The sequence below is a fragment of the Coregonus lavaretus genome (assembly GCF_964263955.1).
Source record: "Coregonus lavaretus genome assembly, contig: HAP1_SCAFFOLD_1144, whole genome shotgun sequence".
Lineage (NCBI taxonomy): Eukaryota > Metazoa > Chordata > Actinopteri > Salmoniformes > Salmonidae > Coregonus > Coregonus lavaretus.
This window is the reverse complement of record NW_028165236.1, coordinates 71,815-95,000: the sequence shown is the minus strand read 5'-3', so window position 1 is coordinate 95,000 and position 23,186 is coordinate 71,815. Positions and strand designations below refer to the sequence as shown.

Below are 23,186 nucleotides of genomic sequence, written 5' to 3'. Positions count from 1 at the left end.
AGATATCTGCTAAATGTTTTTCTCCACAGGTAAAGTTGGGTTCTCTCTAAAATGGAATATTGATCAACAGACCACCTCTGAAAAGTCCTCTTCATGTACAGCTAAACACAAAGTAATTAATAAACGTGATCGGATTTGAGTCCTTAGTAGATACTGTGAGTTAGGTTGGTAAGCTAAGTCTACGTCACTAGAGTTGAATACACCACTGTTCAAGAAGGAACTCAACCTTTCAATATAACCCCTTTTCCCCTACACAGGTTGACAAAACACCAGATGAGGTAGGTTTAAAATAAAGTGAACGTTTTTATTACAGATTTAATAGTTTTACAGGAGGATTAGATCACAGATTTGTGCTGTCAATATGTAGGTGTGCTCGCTGAAAGCAAAGCACCATTTTAGAAACTGTTCATTCTTCTTGTTAGTCCGCTGGAACCTCTAGCGCCAAAACCGTAAAAGCTACCAACACCAAAACATTTAAAATGTCCAGACTAACACTGGTCAGTGTGCTTAAAAAAAACTTTTAGAGAGTACTTATTATTTTCACTACAACCATATTTGCATAAATCCCAGGTGCCATAGACTTGAATTGGAAAAATTCCAGTCACTACTACATTTACATGGAAGTCATTTAGCACTACTAGTCTTCAACCTTTTAAGCTAGAAACACCACATTTTTAAAAATGTGCAGACCAGTCTGGAGTAATGTGCTTGTATATAGATTTTTGATACCATTTACACCTTTTGAACTACACATTTTAAATGTGCAAAAAAGCTCCATAGGCCACGGCTCCTGAACCATTAAAGCTACAAACACCCAACCAACATTGACAGACTGACTAAACTTAGATTGTTGATGCTATTCATACTTTTTGAACAATAACAGTTTTTAAATGTGCATAAAAGCGCCATCGACTTCAAAGGCACTACTGTTCTTGATCCGATCCAGCTACAAATACCACCGACGTACAGTCGTGGTCAAAAGTTTTGAGAATGACACTAGTATTGGTCTTCACAAAGTTTGCTGCTTCCGTGTTTTTAGATATTTTTGTCAGATGTTACTATGGTATACTGAAGTATAATTATAAGCATTCCATGAGTGTCAAAGGCTTTTATTGACAATTACATTAAGTTTATGCAAAGAGTCAATATTTGCAGTGTTGACCCTTCTTTTTCAAGACCTCTGCAATCCGCCCTGGCATGCTGTCAATTAACTTCTGGGCCACATCCTGACTGATGGCAGCCCATTCTTGCATAATCAATGCTTGGAGTTTGTGGGTTTTTGTTTGTCCACCCGCCTCTTGAGGATTGACCACAAGTTCTCAATGGGATTAAGGTCAGGGGAGTTTCCTGGCCATGGACCCAAAATGTTGATGTTTTGTTCCCCGAGCCACTTAGTTATCACTTTTGCCTTATGGCAAGGTGCTCCATCATGCTGGAAAAGGCATTGTTCGTCACCAAACTGTTCTTGGATGGTTGGGAAAAGTTGCTCTCGGAGGATGTGTTGGTACCATTTGTTATTCATGGCTGTGTTCTAGGCAAAATTGTGAGTGAGCCCACTCCCTTGGCTGAGAAGCAACCCCACACATGAATGATGTGACTTTACCCCAGTCCTCAGCAGTCCAATCCCTGTACCTTTTGCAGAATATCAGTCTGTCCCTTATGTTTTTCCTGGAGAGAAGTGGCTTCCTCGCTGCCCTTCTTGACACCAGGCCATCCACCAAAAGACTTCGCCTCACTGTGCGTGCAAATGCACTCACACCTGCCTGCTGCCATTCCTGAGCAAGCTCTGCACTGGTGGTGCCCTGATCCCGCAGCTTAATCAACTTTAGGAGACAGTCCTGGCGCTTGCTGGACTTTTTTGGGCGCCGTGAAGCCTTCTTCACAACAATTGAACCTCTCTCCTTGAAGTTCTTGATGATCCGATAAATGGTTGATTTAGGTTCAATCTTACTAGCAGCAATATCCTTGCCTGTGAAGCCCTTTTTGTGCAAAGCAATGATGACGGCACGTGTTTCCTTGCAGGTAACCATGGTTAACAGAGGAAGAACAATGATTTCAAGCACCACCCTCCTTTTAATGCTTCCAGTCTAGTCTAACCCAATCAGTATGACAGAGTGATCTCCAGCCTTGTCCTCGTCAGCACTCTCACCTGTGTTAACGAGAGAATCACTGACATGAATGTCAGCTGGTCCTTTTGTGGCAGGGCTGAAATGCAGTGGAAATGTTTTTGGGGGATTAAGTTCATTTTCATGGCAAAGAGGGACTTTGCAATTCATCTGATCACTCTTCATAACATTCTGGAGTATATGCAAATTGCCATCACAAAAACTGAGGCAGCAGACTTTGTGAAAATTAATATTTGTGTCGCTCTCAAAACTTTTGACCACGACTGTATAGACTAACTCAACTTAGATGGCTTCAACAAAACTTTTTGATACCATTCCTACTTTAGAAACTAGCCCAATTCATTGCAATTGCAGAATACAGGCTTCAAACATTCTAAACTGAAATCACTGCCACCAAACTTTCAGAGCGTTCAAACTAATAATAATAATAAGCCATTTAGCAGACGCTTTTATCCAAAGCGACTTACAGTCGTGCGTGCATACATTTTTTTTGTGTATGGGTGGTCCCGGGGATCGAACCCACTACCTTGGCGTTACAAGCGCCGTGCTCTACCAGCTGAGCTACAGAGGACCACCAGAGGACCACCAGAGGACCACGCAACTAAACATTGAGAGCTTAAAAACACATGGCTTTTGATAATACACTCTAGCCTACTATATTAGGCCATTTACAGCATTGTAGCAACAAGAGCAAAACAGCTGATCAATTTACTAAGCAGTTTATTTTGTGCATCTATATCACTGAGTCTACCTTTAAATGGGAATGCCTCTCAACAGTATATTCTTTAGACATTTTATATTATGTCAAGTATTTGTAAATGTGCTGCTTTATTGAATAAAGAGTATTTATTTTATTTATAACTTCACCTGTACAAAGAGTCACCAACTATATTCATCAAAAAGACAGTAGCCCCCTTTTTCAAGGAAATATTTATTCAATGGGATCAAGTGACAGTGTCGATCACATCTTTTCTCTTTTCCAAAAGACAGCTCCGTTAAATATTAACAAATTTACAATCATGAGGAATGTAACAAAAACAGGAACAAAAACACAAGCCTTAAAAAAAAAATCTTATCCCATCAGGACCCTCCGCAGAGTGAGTGAAGTGTGGCCGATGGCCTTGACTTAGCCTGATCCCAGATCTGTTGGGCAAGACGGCACAAACAGATCTGGGACCGGGCTTAGTCTTGATGGGTGGCCATTGGGGTATCCTAGCCAGCCGGCGGCGGTGGTGGCTAGCCAGACTGAATCACACTACTTTTCACTATTGTTTCTCTTAACTAAACACACAGATAATGAGCGAGACAAACATGAACAGAAGTGGAATTCGGTCTGGGTTTCCAGTTAGGACTTGGTTGGCCTTTGTTGAGGCTCAGCTCCAGGATTGGTCCATCATTACACCCTCCCTCATTTACAGTGCTTTATAATTCATCTTTGTCAGTTGCCTGTTGGACAGAGGGAGGGAGGGGAGGGGAGGGAGGTTAGTTGTAGTTTTCGACCATCATTATCTAAAAAATCATGCAGAACACGGCAAACCTTTGAATATTCAAAAGTTTCATCCCTAGTTTCAAACTAAAACCTCTTCCTCAGGCTATTGCCCACAGCAGATGATGCTGGTGGGAGGAGCTAGAGGATGGGCTCTTTGTAATGGCTGGAATGGAATAAATGGAACAGAGTCAAACATGTGGTTCCCGTGTGTGATGTTTTTAATCCACTACCAATTATGCCATTCCAGCCATTACAATGAGCCTGTCCTCCTATAGCTCCTCCTACCAGCCGCCTCTGGTGCACAGTGCATATAAGCCTGGTACATCAACGATTCAAAGTTGGCCTTAGTGGGAGTGACCTTACTGAGTAAAGTATTGGTCGTCGTTTAATTTTAGCGAATCACGACTGCAAAGCGCAGCTCGCTTACAAGGGAGGGTTAGGGGGGGTTGTGGGACATGATTGGTTGATAGATTAAGACAATGACTATGCGCCGGGAGTTTCTCAGTCTCTCTGTATTGGCTAACCAAAGCCAAGTTTGACACGTTGGTCCACCAGACACGTTGGTTTGACACGTTGGTGCCTGGGAAGGAAATTATCTGAACTATAAAACCATGAATGAACACCGCAACATGAAGATGTCATTACCCAAAACAGGTCAAGAATTGCATCATGCGATCTGAGAGACTCACCGTTTCGTCCTCATCTGGAATTTCCTCCTCAGCTTCTTCCTCAGCCTCCGCTGGCTCTTCAGGCTCCTCCTCCGGCTCCTCCTCCGGCTCCTCCTCAACCTGCAAGGGGGCGGGGCAACACATGATTCGATTTATTGTCCTCAGCATTTAAAAATCAGAGTAACACTGCATTTATTTTTCATACAGGTGGGATAACCCCTGAGCTACAGCAGAGTTTCCCCAACTCCGGTCCTCCAGTTCCCCCAACAGCACACGTTCTTGTTGTTGTAGCCCCAGACAAAAACATCCGATTCAAGTCATTGAGGGCTTGGATGTTAAGTTGAATCAGGTGTGCTTGTCCGGGGCTACAATAATGTACTGTTGGGGGGACTGGAGGAGGGGAACTCTTAGGCTACAGCACCACAATACTCATTTACAGAACTTAGGAGTTTATCATGTCCTTATTGTGCAGGGCTGTGACATGCCTGTTCGGCGAGGTCCACGTTCATACTGAGCCGCAGCATGCGCTCGATCCGGTTTCCGTAGGCCTTGGTGTCTTGGAGCTGGTAGCCTGAACGCAGCGTGGCCGTCTCAAACAGCACCATGGCCAGGTCTGAGGCCGTCTGGTCCTCGGCGTCCGTCTGCAGGGGAGAGGGGATGAGAATTAAACAGACTCAGCGATATGACATCGCCACGAGCAGCACAAGGTACAGTCAACATCACTCAACTGACAAAAGATGACATTCTCTAGCTTGAGCCTCATTGGCCCCCTCTTGAGAATCAAGTATGACAGAAATGTAACACTGTGTGTGTGTAGGTTGTGTGAATACTTACAGAAACACGTTTCAGCATCTCCTTGATGAGAGGGTGCTTTGGGTTGATTTCAAATGTTTTCTTCTGGCTTGCATAATAACTGGAAATACAGAGAGAAAGAGCATTAGGCCTACATTAGGAAACCTGAAGCACAAGTAGGATCTTGAAATACATTTTTTTTATCAGTCATAATGAGAAACATTTCGATCCTTTCATAAAGCAAAAATGGAGGGGAGAGGAAGTGTTGTAGCTGAAGACTTCTAATGACCACTCACTTTGTGGAGATGTCCTTCCCTGTCTGGTAGGCTTGTGCCTTCATGATCCTTTCCATGTTACCAGACCAGCCGTACTGGCTGGCTACAAGAGCACAGGGGGACTTGGTCAGCCTCTGGGACAGGATGGCCTTCTCAATCTACAAGAGAAAAAAAGGGAACATTGGCAAAATAGATAAAAAGGTTTTCCACAATATAATTTTCCATTTAATCCAAAAACATTTTAGGGCCAGATTCTCCTTTGAGAATGTTTTTTTAAAATCCAGGACTAAACTTAATCAGAGTCTGGAAAAACAAGCCATGTTTTTTTTCCCCCCAGAGTGGGCTGAAGTCTGACCTTCATGTTCTGCATGTTACCTTGTCCTTGAGGGCGTTGTCCTTCATCCAGGTGGTGAGAGGTTCATACTCCTTCTCAAGGGCCTCCCTTGTCTCTTTGGCCTTGTCACTCTCGTCAAACTTGATGCCCTCCTTGGCCACGTTCTGGAAGCGCTTGCCGTCGAACTCTGGCAAGGCCTGGACACAGTACTCATCCACTGGCTCTGTCAGATAGATGACCTCATAACCCTTCTTCAACAGACTCTCTACGAAGGGAGAAGACTCCGCCTGGGGGAGAGGTCATTACACAAGGGAACACTAGGGTTAGGAGGAACATTAACCTACAAACGTCACTATATTGCTGACACCTTCCAGATCTGCAACCATCCAGGGGGAAAGTGTAATGAGTGGTTGCATTCAGATGCTTTCAGAGAGGTTACCTTCTTCCTTACCTTGACCTTGTTTGAAAACGTCAAGAGTTTAAGGTAAGAAAGGGAGGGAAAGTCAAGGGAAAATCCAGAAGAGGATTGCATTTCAATTAATCCAGTTTATGGTCCACTCCACCCACCTCCTTTCAGCTAATCCTGGCCATGATGTATATCCGGTCCTGCTTCTCAATCCCCTCTACGTACGGCCACCGCCATACCAGGCCATGTGGCCTAAACAGCGTAACAATACCCACCTCCTTGCGGCTGGTCCCGGCCATGAAGTAGATCTTGTCCTGCTTGTCCTTCATCCGCTCCACGTACTGCTCCAGGCTGGCCAGCACCGTGTCGCTGTTGGAGGTCTGGAAGCGCAGCAGCTTGGCCAGCCGGGTCCGGTTGGAGTGGTCCTCGATCACACCCAGCTTGATGTTGGTGCCAAACTCCTTCCAGAACTTCTCGTTGTACTGCTCCTCTGCGATCTTCTTTATCATGTCCAGGGTCTTACGCACCAGCTTCTTACGGATCACCTGGATGGAGGGAGGGGCTTTTAGTTACTAAGCTCACCATCGTTCTCCAAGTTGGTTAAATGATAAGTCATTGTGTTCCAATCGTATCGTCATTAGGCGCCAAACAGAAAACTGACCGAAACAGTCTAATTAGAGAGAGAGGCTCACCTTGAGCAGCTTGTGTTGCTGCAGGGTTTCTCTGGACACGTTCAGGGGCAGGTCATCAGAGTCCACCTAACAAAACAATTATCATAAATCCCTTAGAGAGATAGTAATAACATTATTAAATGAACAAAATCATTTAACTGTACAGCAGGGTCAGGGGTCAATTCCATTTTTATTCAGTCAATTCAAAAAACAAACCTTCACTTTATTGATCCAACCCTGCTGTGCCATGTCCTAGAAGATCAGTTACGTAACGTAAGCCTCACTCACCACTCCCCTAACAAAGTTCAGGTATTTGGGCATCATGTCATTGAAGTCATCAGTGATGAACACTCTACGGACAAACAGCTTGATGAAGTCGTTCTTCTTGGTTCCGTACTCGTCGAACATGCCCCTGGGGGCGGCAGCGGGGACAAACAGGATGGACTTGAAGGTGACCTCACCCTCGGCAGTGAAGTGGATGTGGGACAGGGGCTCGTCGGTGTCCTGGAGGGGAGATCGACAAATAAATCAAATTAGAACACCAAATCAAAATGTATTTATAAAGCCTGTTTCATATCAACAGTTTACAGCCTAGACCCCAAAGAGCAAACAAAAAGAGGTAAGTTGGCTGGGAAGAACTCCCTGGAAGGAACTTCGAGAGGAGGTGCAGACTGCATACCTTGGAGAAGGTCTTGTAGAAGGCCTTGTACTCGTCCTCCTCTACTTCTTTGGCTGGTCTCGTCCAGATAGGCTTGATGTCGTTCATCAGCTCCCAGTCCCACACAGTCTTCTCAACCTGGACCAAAGGCATGAAGTGGTTTTGGTTGTTTTTTTTAAAAAGTAAAATAAATAAGACACTTATCAAAACCAATTGATGGCTAAGTTGTATTATACATGTTAGCATTGGAATAGATCAAATAAATGGAACTGAAGGAGATATTTGGGAAACAACTAAAATAAAACAACTCCTTAACAGCCGAGCTGTTTGTTTTTACCTTCTTGGTCTTTGGCTTGTCCTTCTCCTCCTCCTCCTCTTCCTCCACCTCCACCTCATCCTCAGTGGCTTCTTTCTCCTCTGCCTCAGCGTCCTCGTCGATGGGTTCCTCAACAGTCTCAGTCTGAGAAGGGGGAGGAGAAAGGAAAATGGCTAAATGTTATTCCTACAGCTCATTGCAACATGGTTTGTGCCTTTGACAAACTTGCCTCATATCCGTCCTCTCCTTTATCATACACTACCGGTCAAGTTTTAGAACACCTACTCATTCAAGGGTTTTCCTTTATTTTTACTATTTTCTACATTGTAGAATAATAGTGAAGTCAAACCTTTGAAATAACACATATGGAATCATGTAGAACCCCCCAAAAAAGTGTTGAACAAATCAAAATATATTTTACGTGAGATTCTTCAAATAGCCACCCTTTGCCTTGATGACAGCTTTGCATACTCTTGGCATTCTCTCAACCAGCTTCACCTGGAATGCTTTTCCAACAGTCTTGAAGGAGTTCCCACATATGCTGAGCACTTGTTAGCTGCTTTTCCGTCACTCTGCGGTCCGACTCATCCCAAACCATATCAATTTGGTTGAGGTTCGTGGGATTGTGGAGGCCAGGTCATCTGATGCAGCACTCCACTCTCCTTGGTAAAATAGCCCTTACACAGCCTGGAGGTGTGTTGTGTCATTGTCCTGTTGAAAACAAATGATTGTTCCACTAAGCCCAAACCAGATGGGATGGCGTATTGCTGCAGAATGCTGTGGTAGCCATGCTGGTTAAGTGTGCCTTGAATTCGAAATAAATCACAGTGTCACCAGCAAAGCACACCCACCATAACACCTCCTCCTCCATGCTTCACAGTGGGAACTACACATGCGGAGATAATCCAGTCACCCACACCGCGTCCCACAAAGACATGGCGGTTGGAACCAAAAATCTCCAATTTGGACACCAGACCAAAGGACAAATTTCTACCGGTCTAATGTCCATTGCTCATGTTTCTTGGCCCAAGCAAGTCTCTTTTTATTGGTGTCCTTTAGTAGTGGTTTCTTTGCAGCAATTCGACCATGAAGGCCTGATTCACGCAGTCTCATATGAACAGTTGATGTTGAGATGTGTCTGTTACTTGAACTCTGAAGCATTTATTTGGGCTGCAATTTCTGAGGCTGGTAACTCCAATGAAGTTATCCTCTGCAGCAGAGGTAACTCTCGGTCTTCCATTCCTGTGGTGGTCCTCATGAGAGCCAGTTTCATCATAGCGCTTGATGGTTTTTGCAACTGCACTTGAAGAAACTTTCAAAGTTCTTGAAATGTTCAAGATTGATTGACCATGTCTTAAAGTAATGGACTGTTGTTTCTCTTTGCTTATTTGAGCTGTTCTTGCCATAATATGGACTTTTACCAAATAGGGATATATTCTGCATACCACCCCTACCTTGTCACAACACAACTGATTGGCCCAAACGCATTAAGGAGGAAAGAATTTCCACAAATTAACTTAAGGCACACCTGTTAATTGAAATACATTCCAGGTGACTACCTCATGAAGCTGGTTGAGAGAATTCCAAGTGTGTGCAAAGCTGTCAAAGTCAAAGGGTGGCTATTTGAAGAATCTCAAATATGAAATATATTTTGACTTGTTTAACACTTGGTTACTACATGATTCCATGTGTCATTTCACAGTTGAGGTATTCACTATTATTCTACAATGTAGAAAATAGTAAAAAATAAAAGGAACACCCTTGAATGAGTAGGTGTTCTAAAACTTTTGACCGGTAGTGTATGATAAGCTTGATTTCACCACATTGTTTTCACCTGTAAATTATTTTGCTATCAGTGCAGATGAAAGAGAGTATAGGACAAATAGTATAGTGCAGTAGTGGTACAGTTCCACTCCAATACCTTGCTGGACCAGACGTAGATGGGGAAATTGATGAACTGGGAGTACTTCCTGACCAGGTTCTTGATTGTCTCCAGCTCCAGGTAGTCTGTAGCCTCCTCTTTCATCACCAACCTGGACCAATCAAAAAAAGACAACCGGTTAGAACCTTGGTAATGTCAAAACATGAGTCAGTCAAAATACAGATTGATTCAAGGCCATGTACTTCGTGTTTTGGATTTCATTGAGGGCTTTTATCCTGTATCATCTTATAATGCTACACAAGTTCATTTAATTCATGGCCACTGTATGAATACCACAGCCTGGTATTCAAAAAACGTTCAAATACTAGGAGCGTTTGCTTGTGGCTGTCTAGACTGCCAGTTTTTAGTATGACTGATATGTGGTTGTCTCACCTAGCTATCAACAGTAAGTCACTCTGGATAGCATCTGCTAAATGAATAAAATGTCAACATAAATGTACTCTTATTGAGGCACTCACGTGATAGTGGTGCCCCTTCCTAGGGTGTCTCCGCGGGGGTCCTCGATCACGCTGAACTCGTTGGAGTCGGACTCCCAGATGTGCTGCGTGCCGTTGTTGTGCTTCGAAGACACGATCACCTTGTCAGCAACCAGGAAGGCGGAGTAGAAGCCCACGCCGAACTGGCCAATCAGCTCCGAGGTGGACTGGCCCTCACTTTCAACCTCCGTCATCTTGTTCAGGAACTCACTGGTGCCCGACTTGGCGATGGTACCCAGGTTCCTAACCAGGTCGTCTTTGGTCATGCCGATGCCCGTGTCTGTGATGTGGAGCATGTTTTTCTCCTTGTCAGACTGGGGAGGAGAAGATTAAGAAAATAGGTGAGCTCAGAAGTCCTAATGGTATTTTATGAACGATTTCCATGTCTTACAAAGCGGAATGGATCAGTCAAATATATTTCAAAAGATACCCTCCAATTCAGACTTCCCCGATTCCTTGTATCCTCTCCTAACAGTTTCTAAACACATTGGAGAAGAAGGTCCAACGGGAGGGACCTTGGACCTTCTCCAGTACGGTTGAGAAAGGTGTGAGGAATTGAGATTGAGGACATGACCATAAAACACACCTTGATCTTGATGGTGAGCTCCTCGTTGGCTGCCAGCGCATCCTCATTGGTCAGAGACATCAGTCTGATCTTATCCAGAGCATCAGAGGCGTTGGAGATCAACTCCCTCAAGAAAATCTACAGACAGGAGGACAGGATGGTTATTGTTGACTTACTTCGACTCAAACCTCTTTGGGTTGGTTATGGTTGGATCGACTCAACTTCTACTGACTCTACGATCTGGAGTGATAATATTAACAGTCTCAAGATCTAACACAAAGGAGGACAAGGGACGTATGGGGAAGTTTCCCGGAATCCTGCAACCCTACCACCACTCACCTCCTTGTTCTTGTAGAGTGAGTTGATGATGAGCTTCATCATGCGATTGACCTCTGCCTGGAAGACATGTTTCTCCGACTTCTCTCTAATCTCTTTGATCTGAGCTGCGTTCAGCCCGTCCAGCTGGATAGACTCCTCCTCTCTGAGGACGAAGAGAGAGAGAGAGACAGAGATAAATCAGTGACATTCAACAGGTAAGTGCATCACTAAAGTAAACGGCAACTGACCGTCACCTTTTTTCCCCCCCTGTAGACTTGTCATGTTTCACTTTAAGGTTCCTCCCAAACAATTGTGTCAGAGCTGATCAACTACCAAACACACATCAGCAATGAAGCTGAGCCCACCCCTCAGTCTGGTTCCTCTACGTTTCTTCGTATTTGACCTACCTCTGCACCACCTCGTCATCTGTCTTGGATCCATCTCTGCTCTTTCCCAGATCATCCTCCACAGTCCCGTCGATGTCAAGGTCATCTTCTGCTCTCACAGATGCTGCAAAGAAAGACCACTGAAGTTAGCAGAGCAGGTGTATCTTTGAAAGGCAACGTATTCATGGCAAATTCCACCCAAAAACTAATTAGTCCATTGTTGACATAATGCCAAAATGTGTTGCTTGTCAGCACTCAAAATCTCAAGATATGTAACTTTCAAAATACAGAAATAATCCACGTACGATGCATTTTGCGTCAAAATGCATCATCATATGATGTAAAATGCATCTATTTTGAAAGTTACATATCTTGAAAACTTGAGCGCTGACAAGCAAAACATTTTGGGACTATGTAAACAATGAACTAATGAAACAAATACCAAAATATAGTTTTCCTTTAAGTTACAAACTGAAAATGCTAGCTACCCTGACGAGTTTTAAAGAAAAAAAAGAGTCGCACGCAAATCAAAAAGGTGATATAGCCTAATCCACCTGGTACATAAAATGTTTTAATTCAGTCACGGGCTATACCTAGCTAAACGTAGCTTTATTCCTTAGTTAGCCAAAATGACAGGAAATACAGATATCGCAAACTAGCTACGCTAGCTAGGATGAGCAAGCCAAGGCTAGCACTGTAACGTTAGCAGCTAAGAAACAATATCAGTGGGTAACGTTACTGCCATCTGACTGGGGTTGGTAGCTAGGAAAAGGATGTTTGCTTAGTTTATAAGGAAACTTCCAGAAACATGTGTGAAGTAGGGAGTAAATCTCATAGAATCAATATCAATGAATAAAACCCAAATTCTTACAAATAAAAGGCCTAGTGGTGTCCATAACTAACTATTAGCGTGAAATACAAGCTTGCGATTCAGATGGCTAGCTGGCTAACCTGGCTAGCAATAAAGGAAATCAAGTTCGAACGCTAGCTCGTATGGATAGACGCCGTTAATAGCAATGCGGGTAATAGCTAATAAAACACATCCTCAGCTACTCACCGAATGCTAAAAGTGCACAGAGCAGCCCAATAAACCAAATCCGCTTCATTTTGTTAAAATTATTGAATGAAGCCTTCCGCTCTTCAGAGAAAAGCCGTGGGTCTCAACCTACACCTCAGCAGTTTCAACGACAACGCACACACCGACGCCTTGACAAGCTCGAGCTCCCCCAACAAAAGCGCCCCTTTTAATAACCCCCCGAAACGGGCCAATCACAGGGCACCACGCACAAACCACAGCCAATAGCAGCAGGACATTTCATAGGACATTTTCTCCCAATAGACGTCTTCCATGTAAAACGTGATACATGAAAATCGTGGCTTGTAACCATTGGCTAAATAATTCTTCTAGTGGTACTTTTGGAAGCAACTACTATAAAATATTGCTCAACAAACAATGTCTATGCATGTTGCTCAATCAGTGTTTTTTAGATGATAAATTGTGTTGATGTGATGATCATTTATCAATATTATATTTGGCCACTATAATGATAATGTTTTGTTTACAGAAACTGATCGGCTATAATGCACAATAGACATTCATACTGCATAAGAAACAATTCATTGAATAGAGAGGGATACGATATCAGGGACAGGTACATGCACATAATAAGCAGAGAGGTTTCAAAACATATATAGACCCTCTTGGTAATACGTCTATGAATATGCTAGATTAGGAACAGACACGTACAATCATGTTTACAACAGTCGGCAACATATAGGTTATTGGGCTAATCTGAACTATGTAATATGATTGATAAAGATTTCTACAGTAAACAGACCGTTAGTGTATGTTCAACAGCCAACCACAAGGTGGAAGTCAGGAGTCATTGGAGTGATCATGGAATATCTGTAGGCTACTCTGAAGAAAATGAGCTGCATATGTAATTAAAACGATCATATTATATAGAAGCAAAATAATGTGTGGATCTGTGGCAACTGCTAGCCTTTACTGTCTGTCAATAAAGGCAACAGGGCCACATTACTTTGAAAAGTGTAGTCCCTCCCAGAGCTGTGTATTTAGATACAGTACATGGCGTTGGTCTTTAGATACATGGCGCTGGTGTTTAGATACACAGCTCTGGTGTTTTAGGCTATTATTTGGGAGAGAAATATGATGGTGCATCTAGTGATTATTAAACAACTAATTGACCGACGTTGGTTCAATTACTTGAATTCCATTTAGTTCGTTTTTTTTGTGTGAGCCCAGTTTGACTAGAGAGAAATCAAATCATTCAGGAGCTAAATCAACTCAATAAATATGTGGGACGCTGGGCTGAAGGGAGTTGTAGTTTTCATTAGGCAAATATTCAACCTACAGTTGAAGTCGGAAGTTTAATACACTTAAGTTAAAACTCGTTTTTCAACCACTCCACAAATCTCTTGTTAACAAACTATAGTTTTGGCAAGTCGGTTGCTCCAAAATCGCCATAAAAAAGCCAGACTACGGTTTGCAACTGCACATGGGGACAAAGATTGTACTTTTTGGAGAAATGTCCTCTGGTCTGATGAAACAAAAATAGAACTGTTTGGCCATAATGATCATCGTTATGTTTGGAGGAAAAAGGGGGCTGCTTGCAAGCCGAAGAACACCATCCCAACCGTGAAGCACGGGGGTGGCAGCATCATGCTGTGGGGGTGCTTTGCTGCAGGAGGGACTGGTGCACTTCACAAAATAGATGGCATCATGAGGAAGGAAAATGATGTGGATATATTGAAGCAACATCTCAAGACATCAGTCAGGAAGTTAAAGCTTGGTCGCAAATGGGTCTTCCAAATGGACAATGACCCCAAGCATACTTCCAAAGTTGTGCCAAAATGGCTTAAGGACAACAAAGTCAAGGTATTGGAGTGGCCATCACAAAGCCCTGACCTCAATGAACTGAAAAAGCGTGTGCGAGCAAGGAGGCCTACAAACCTGATTCAGTTACACCAGCTCTGTCAGGAGGAATGGGACAAAATTCACCCAACTTATTGTGGAAGGCTACCCGAAACGTTTGACCCAAGTTAAACAATTTAAAGGCAATGCTACCAAATACTAATTGAGTGTATGTAAACTTCTGACCCACTGGGAATGTGATGAAAGAAATAAAAGCTGAAATAAATCATTCTCTCTACTATTATTCTGACATTTCACATTCTTAAAATAAAGTGGTGATCCTAACTGACCTAAGACAGGGAATTTTTACTAGGATTACATGTCAGGAATTGTGGAAAAACTGAGTTTAAATGTATTTGGCTAAGGTGTATGTAAACCTCCGACTTCAACTGTAGTTCAGCTCAGAATTATGTAATTAACTACAATACCACAATCCATTGCGCCTGTTTTTGTCTGGCTCAGGCAGAGATGGATACACTTTTAGGCCTGCTACGTTAGGTTAGAAACACACAGACCGCATAGACCACATGAAAGAGGAACGTACACAACCCAACGACCAGAGAGAGGGATAGACAGCAGTTGTGTAGCTTCTTTGAAGAACGAGTACAATTATTTTGTCAGACAGCTCAGCAGTTAGCCTAGCTTAATATGATGACTAAAGACAGAACAGTACGGGGAGTACAGGGATAACGTTGTCTGGCTGTTTGGCTGCTACTCCCTGAGCAGAGATGATATGATGGCTTTAACCTGTTAAACTCTGAGCTGTTGTTTTGGGCCCGGTGAATTTGGGGACTTGGAAATCTTACTGCTGGCAATGTCGTAAGAATCTCCCCTCCCCCCATAAAGGCCATAAATCATGCGCTATAGACATATTCATAGAGTATGCAATGTAGGTCATGTCACCAAAAGTGCAAACATTTAGTATGCATGGCTGGAATACACCCTGATGGTCATTCTAAAGCAAAGCAATGCATTTCCTTCTCCATCCACATTACTTTGTACGCCGTTTCGCCAGCTCGTCGTTTACAGTAGGAAAAAATGAATGGGAAAAGAAGTTTGCAGTTTCTTCACCTGTCTGTGTCTTATTTCAAAAACAAAAAACTCCATAACTTGAAAGCCCTGATTGCTAAGGTCATTTTAAGATGTCAGACATGAACATCTGTTCAGCCATTTTGGCACAGTGACTCACTACCCAAATCAGACGCAACTGGTTTCAAGTGGCCAAGAGACGTCATGTGAACTCCTACTGCCGCCTAGTGGACGAACTGGGAATCAGACATAGGATATATTTACATCAATGGATAGGTAAGGACAGCTTTCTCTTCGTATGTACACTACCAGTCAAACGTTTTAGAACACCTACTCATTCAAGGGTTTTTCTTTATTTTTACTATTTTCTACATTGTAGAATAATAGTGAAGACATCAAAACTATGAAATAACACATATGGAATTATGTAGTAAAAAAGTGTTAAACAAATCAAAATATATTTTATATTTGAGATTTTTCAAATAGCCACCCTTTGCCTTGATGACAGCTTTGCACGCTAAAAGCTTTAATAGTTTAAAAGTATAAAACATATATAAAAGTACACAAGCACACTATTCCACACAGATCTGCGCGTTTTAATGTTTGAATGACGTTTCTGATCTTAACTTTTTTTGTACATAATGTTTCCGAAAATAGCTTCTGGACATCAGAACAGCGATCACTAACCTCACATCTGTAGCCATGAAACGCTTTTGAAGGGCTGGTCATGGCTCACATCAACACCATCATCCCAGACACCCTGGACCCACTCCAATTCGCATACCGCCCCAAGAGATCCACAGATGACGCAATCTCTATTGCACTCCACACTGCCCTTTCCCACTTGGACAAAAGGAACACCTACTTGAGAATGCTGTTCATTGACTACAGCTCAGCATAGACTACTACACCATAGTGCCCTCGAAGCTCATCACTAAGCTAAGGTCCCTGGGACTGAACACCTCCCTCTTCAACTGGATCCTGGACTTCCTGATGGGCCGCCTCCAGGTGCTGAGGGTTAGCAACAACACATCTGCCACGCTGACCCTCAACACAGGGGCCCCTCAGGGGTGCATTGGGAGCTCATTTAAATATATTTGTAGTACATCAAGTATAAATGCTATCACAAATATTTCTCTAACAATCTCAGTTGGGGCAGTCTGCACATTTGAAAGTTGTTTTTTTGTTCATAGCTTGCCTTCATCAAGCACATCTAATAGTAAGAAGTATGGTGAAGATTTAAAGTGGTAGCAGCAATGGTGCACATGTGTGTAGTGTGTGTGTGTGTGTGTGTGTGTGTGTGTGTGTGTGTGTGTGTGTGTGTGTGTGTGTGTGTGTGTGTGTGTGTGTGTGTGTGTGTGTGTGTGTGTGTGCGTGCGTGCGTGCGTGTAATACTACTACAGTTATAATCACACAATCGACCAATGTGTTATAACAAATGATTTATCTTAACTGATAGCTAAAGTGTTACCAGAGTAGCAGTCTTTCAACGGGGAGTTTAGAAAACTACTGTACTATCTTTTGCTTCAACATGAACAGATAATGAACCTCGTACTGATAGGCTCTGTCATTTTGACTGTTGACCGTTCATATATAAAGTAATTGGTTGACAGGCAGAGTGGAAGTGATGTATCCGCTGAAGAGCTAGGGGGTACGGATTCTGTAGTTATCCTAGCAGCAGGATATTATGCTGGCAGCATGATAGCAGATTTATATTTATTTAAATAAGAGTCCCCCTGCAAAGACATGCTAAACTTTGGGGAATCAAATTTTTTTTTTGCACTCTAGTGCACTACAAAAGTTTTCCACAGCATTGCAACCACCTCTGAAAAAATGTATGAATAATTTGATGTATTTTATTTTTAATATCGCTTACTGATCTTAAACTAGTGCTAAATGATAATAAAATCACGTTTATGTTGTCCTCTAGGTCTCATAAGTTTGACCCTGAGGACCTGCATATTTGCACACTGAAGGGAGCCCAAATTGATCAAGTTCCCTATTATAAGTACTTGGGTATTTCGATTGAAGATAAGCTCTCTTTTAAAACACACATTGAAAATCTGACAAAAAAAAGTTGCGAATAAAGATTGGTTTCTTTTATAGAAATAAATCCTGCCTCACTTTGGAAAGTAGAAGGAAGACTGTTCGAGCAACGCTTCTCCCAGTACTTGATTAAAGTGATTTATACCATGGCATTGTTGAATACTCATTTCTGGTTGGCTTGAAGGGCATTGTAGAGATGCATTATTTCCCTATAATGCACAAGGTATATCAGCAAGGTAGAATTCAATGGCTATAGTTCATTCTTACGTGTTCTATGTTTGAGCTGCTTTTGAAAGCAAAAGTTTATTGGCATTGTTGAATTCCAGCAGTGTAAAGTACTTAAGTAGAAATACTTGAAAGTACTACTTAAGTAGTTTTTTGAGGTATCTGTACTTTACTATTTATCTTTTTGACAACTTTTACTTTTACTTCACTACATTACTCAAAAAAGTATGTACTTTTTACTCCATACATTTTCCCTGACACCCAAAATGGTTACAGGACAGGAAAATTGTCTAATTTACACACTTATCAAGAGACCATCCCTGGTCATCTCTACTGCCTCTGATCTAGCGGACTCATCAAATACATGCTTTGTTTGTAAATTATGTCTGAGTGTTGGAGTGTGCCCCTGGCTATCCATAAATTTAAATATCAAGAAAATGGTGCTGTCTGGTTTGCTTAATGTAAGGAATTTGAAATGATTTATACTTACTTACTTTTGATACTTAAGTATATTTTAGCAATTACATTTACTTTTGATACTTAAGTATATTTAACACCAAATACTTTTAGACTTTTACTCAAGTAGGATTTTACTGGGTGACTTTCACTTTTACTTGAGTCATTTTCTATTAAAGGTATCTTTACTTTTACTCAAGTATGACAATTGGGTACTTTTTTCCACCACTGTTGAATTCGACGTTCATAATAGCAAGCTAGGACCAAAGATTTTATAACTGAACCGTCATTGTTCTATCTGTGCTAGGACTGATGGTTTGGTTAGCTAAACTAGGAAGTCTGTTTGTTTGGTTACCAAGGCAACTACTGTAGCTATCAATGGGTGCGTTCCCTCTGGCTATCTACTCCGATTTCAGAGCGCTCTCTTCTGAGTGTGCCAGAGCACAGAATAACTGCTCAATTTACGAACGCACAACACCCGTTTAATATGACCGGTGTCAGTAAAGGTCGGCGGCAAAAAAAAATATTACGTTGTTGCCAGCAGCACAGTTACAGTCACCAACGCGCTAGATAACACGAAAACAGCCTAACTGTGTTGTTATGTGTTAATAAAGGAAAACAGCTGCTGATCGTGGAAAAGAGTATACAGCCTATTCTCGGAATCAGTGCATGTGAAAAGCTCAATTTGGTGAAAATAGTGTATGTAGTGACATCACAGACTGAAAATGACCAAGAATCGCTACTGGCTGAGTACGAGGACGTGTTTGAGGTTCTCGGATGTTTACCTGGAGAACACAAAATATGTACTGATGACAAAATTACTCCAGAAAAGTTCCATTTGCACTGAGTGTAGCAGTTTTGCTTCCGTCCCTCTCCTCGCCCCTACCTGGGCTCGAACCAGGGACCCTCTGCACACATCGACAACAGTCACCCTCGAAGCACCGTTACCCGTCGCTCCACAAAAGCCGCGGCCCTTGCAGAGCAAGGGAAACAACTACTTCAAGGTCTCAGAGCGAGTGACGTCACCGATTGAAATGCTACTAGCGCGCACCGCTAACTAGCTAGCCATTTCACACCGGTTACATGAGGAAAAAGCTCAAGGAGGAACTCGGACGCATGGAAAAGATGGACGTCATCACAAAAATGGATGAACCTACAGATTGGGTAAGCTCACTGGTTATTGTGGTGAAAAAGAACGGCGATCTCAGGATATGTCTAGACCCGAGAGATCTCAACAAAGCTATCAAATGAGAGCATTTCCAGTTGCCAACCAGAGAAGAGATAATGTTGCAGTTTGCTGGAGCAAAGTGGTTCAGTAAGCTTGATGCCTCATCAAGATTCTGGCAAATGAAGCTAGATGATGTAAGTATGAAAATGTTTGCACTCGCTAACTGTAAGTCGCTCTGGATAAGAGCGTCTGCTAAATGACTAAAATGTAAAATGTAAGCTCAAGGCTATGCACATTCAACACACCTGAGGGCAGGTACAGATTTCTTCGTCTACCATATGGCTCATACGTCCCCCTCCTCTGGACATCCAGGTATTGGCCGGACAGTGCACTGCCTTAGCGCTAAGTACTGGTGGCCAACGTTAGCCAGGGATGTGAGGGTTTATGTCTCCTCCTGCTCGGTGTGCGCCCAGTGTAAGGCGCCTAGACACCTGCCCAGGGGAAAGTTACAACCCCTGCCCGTTCCACAACGACCCTGGTCTCACCTCTCGGTGGATTTCGTTACAGACCTTCCCCCCTCTCAGGGGAATACCACTATACTGGTCGTTGTGGATCGGTTCTCGAAGGCCTGTCGTCTCCTCCCAATGCCGGGTCTCCCTACTGCCCTACAGACCGCTGAGGCACTGTTCACCCACGTCTTTCGCCACTACGGGGTGCCCGAGGATATAGTGTCTGATCGAGGTCCCCAGTTCACCTCCAGAGTCTGGAGGGCGTTCATGGAGCGCTTGGGGTTCTCGGTGAGCCTTACCTCGGGGTACCACCCAGAGAGCAATGGGCAGGTAGAAAGAGTGAACCAGGATGTGGGTAGGTTTCTGAGATCGTATTGCCAGGGCCGGCCGGAGGAGTGGGCGAGGTATATCCCCTGGGCAGAGATGGCACAGAACTCTCTCCGCCACTCCTCCACCAACCTAACCCCTTTCCAATGTGTGTTAGGGTATCAGCCGGTTCTGGCACCATGGCATCAGAGCCAGATCGAGGCTCCTGCGGTGGATGAGTGGGTGCGGCGCTCGGAGGAGACGTGGAACGCTGCACACGTCCATCTGCAGCGGGCCATCCGTCGACAAAAGGCGAGCGCCGATCTCCACCGCAGTGAGGGTCCGGTGTACGCACCTGGAGATCGAGTCTGGCTCTCGACTCGAAACCTGCCCCTCCGCCTGCCCTGCCGGAAGCTGGGTCGGCGGTTTGTAGGGCCATTTAAAGTCCTGAGGAGGTTGAACGAGGTGTGTTACAGGTTACAACTGCCTATTGATTATCACATTAACCCCTCGTTCCATGTGTCTCTTCTCAGGCCGGTGGTAGCTGGTCCACTCCAGGACTGTGAGATAAGTGAGACTCCTCCGCCCCCATTGGACATCGAGGGGGCTCCGGCGTACACAGTTCGGTCCATCTTGGATTCGAGACGTCGGATGGGGGGTCTCCAGTATCTCGTGTAGTGGGAGGGGTACGGCCCGGAGGAACGGTGCTGGGTGCCGAGGAGGGACATCTTAGACCCATCTCTCCTGACTGAGTTCCACCGTGGTCATCCCACGCGCCCTGCTCCGCGTCCTCCTGGTCGTCCCCGAGGCCGGGGTCGGCGCACGGCTGGAGCCGCGCGTCAAGGGGGGGGTACTGTCACGGTTTCGGCTGATGCTGCTCCTCCTCCTTGCTCGGGCAGGCTTCGGCGGTCGTCGTCCCCGGAGTACTAGCTGCCATCGTTGTATGTTATCGATGTTTGTTTGGTTTTGTCTTCCTTGTTCACCTGTTTCCTGTTAGTGTTAATTATGTTCCCTATATGTGTCTCGTTTTGTTTGTAGTGAGTTGTGTGTAATTGTTCCGCCTGTCCGTAGGTGCTGGTATTTTGCTCTATTGTGTTTTAGAGTCCAGACGCACTTTTGCGTATTGCTTGTGCTTTGGAGTGTTTTTGCGCACTGTTGCGTAATCGCTCGCCTCCTTGTTTTGTTGAGGCCCTTTTCTTTGTAATTTCGTGTCCTCTAGTAAAGTCTGTTGGAAGTAGCTTCTGTGTCCTGCGCCTGACTCCTACACCACATCCACATCAGCCACTGACAGATTGTCCAATGAGAATCCAGAGAATGTTGATCAGACTGCAAAAGTATGATGTGAAGATGATCTACACCCTGGGAAAGTTCATGTTCGCCGCCGACACTCTTTCTCGAGCAGTCGACAAGAAAGAGAGCGCCGACACACAGAAAAACACTGAGATTCAGGCCTACGTCCACATGATCGTTGCATCACTTCCTGTGTCTTCTGAGAGAATGGTGCAGATCAAAAGAGAGACAGCAGCTGACCAAACAATGACAGAGCTGAAAGAAACAATACTGATAGGATGGCCTGCACATAAAAACAACTGTCCAAGGAGAATACAGGATTACTGGATGTGCATAGCAGAGCTCACTGTTGTGGATGACATAGTGTTCAAAGACACTACGCAAAGAAATGCTACAGAAAATACACGAGGGCCACTTGGGTGAGGAAAAATGCAAACAACGAGCATGAGAAGTAATGTACTGGCCAAGAATGAACCAGGAAATCAGCCAGACCAATGCTTCATGTGAACTGTGTTTGACCTACAGGCCAAAGCAGCAAGCAGAACCGCGAATGCCTCATCCAGTACCCAACCGACCCTACTACAATGTTGGAGTTGACCTTTTTGACTGCAATGGCAAACGTCACATTGTTGTTACCGACTACTACTCAAACTACCCTGAAGTAGCAACACTGCCAACTACCTCCAGCAAAGCTGTAATCACCTCCCTGAAATCAGTCTTCGCAAGACATGGGGTTGCGTCTGAACTGTACTCGGACAAAGGCCCGCAGTTCTCAAGTTCTGAATTCTGATCATTCGCTAACGACTGGGGATTCCGACACAACACCTCTAGCCCCAACTACCCAAGGTCCAACGGCTTAGCAGAAAGTTCAGTCAAAATTCTCAAAGGTCTGATGAAAAAGGCACGTGATGGAAAGGAGGACTTCCTAAAAAGTCTGATGATCTACCGCAGCGCACCGCTGCAGAATGGACTTTCACCTGCACAAATGTTGATGGGACGTCGCATCAGAACCAACCTACCATCCACGAGGACTTGCTAACACCCAGAGGTGCTCACAACGTCAAACTCGCTAAGGAAAAACAGAAAGACAAACAAAAACAGCGACACGTACCTGAACTGAAACCTGGAGATCATGTACGACTCCGAGACATCACTACAGGAACCTGGATGCAGCAAGGGTGCGTGCAGAGAGAAGTTGCACCGCGATCCTATGAGATCCAAACGGCGCATGGATCACAACGGAGATGAAACAGAGTGGATCTAAGGCTTCAGCCATTCACTCAAGGGACTGAGGATCATCAGGAGGATACTGCTGAAGCGTCAAATGCCTTTACCAATGGATAATTCAGTCAGAACACCCTGACTGACAATGAACGCTGTCCAACTGTTTCAGGAAGCACTTCAGCAGAACGACCAAAAAGGACTGTCAAAGCACCTGAAAGGCTTATTGAGAATTGCAAAAATATATATATATACATATTTTAAAAAAGGGGCACCTGGATTGTTTTTGTTTATGTGAAAAGAAATAGAGCCACAATAGAGTATTGTTGGACAGAGAGTGCATTTAGTTGAGAAAAAAAAGGGGGGTAAGAAATGTGTGTTATTGAAAATTGCATGTTATGCAGGTTGAGTAAACAAATGTGATATGACATGTTTAGTTACAGAGAAAAATTAGTTTTCTTTTAAAGGAAGGAAAATGTGTTGTTATGTGTTAATAACATGAAGACTACGTTACCCAGCAGGCTATGCGAGGGGGGGAAGTTGAAGTATGCCTTGCATGGCTAAACAAGGAGATTGCTA

General features: G+C 43.8%; 1 protein-coding gene across 1 annotated transcript; it reads right to left on the bottom strand.

Moving 5' to 3' along the window:
• Positions 1 to 2,959: 2,959 nt before the first annotated feature.
• LOC311116098 (endoplasmin-like) lies at positions 2,960 to 12,671 on the bottom strand. The gene is made up of 17 exons (XM_084191226.1): positions 12,480 to 12,671; positions 11,444 to 11,546; positions 11,058 to 11,199; positions 10,740 to 10,856; positions 10,136 to 10,467; positions 9,657 to 9,768; positions 7,757 to 7,879; positions 7,441 to 7,557; positions 7,050 to 7,265; positions 6,783 to 6,848; positions 6,366 to 6,635; positions 5,726 to 5,971; positions 5,372 to 5,508; positions 5,118 to 5,196; positions 4,769 to 4,924; positions 4,305 to 4,403; positions 2,960 to 3,572 (listed from the first exon to the last, which is right to left on the bottom strand). Exons 1-17 carry the CDS (start codon positions 12,526 to 12,528, stop codon positions 3,549 to 3,551), a joined length of 2,388 nt encoding a protein of 795 aa, XP_084047352.1. The 5' UTR covers positions 12,529 to 12,671; the 3' UTR covers positions 2,960 to 3,548.
• Positions 12,672 to 23,186: the final 10,515 nt, after the last annotated feature.

What these genes read in the sequence shown, in the direction of transcription:
- LOC311116098 (XM_084191226.1), bottom strand. Translation starts at nt 12,528, where the DNA reads ATGAAGCGGATTTGGTTTATTGGGCTGCTCTGTGCACTTTTAGCATTC. An exon ending in CTGTGCACTTTTAGCATTCG is followed by an intron (nt 11,547 to 12,479) that starts GTGAGTAGCTGA and finishes CTTTCTTTGCAG; the next exon opens with CATCTGTGAGAGCAGAAGAT. An exon ending in CACTCTACAAGAACAAGGAG is followed by an intron (nt 10,857 to 11,057) that starts GTGAGTGGTGGT and finishes TCCTGTCTGTAG; the next exon opens with ATTTTCTTGAGGGAGTTGAT.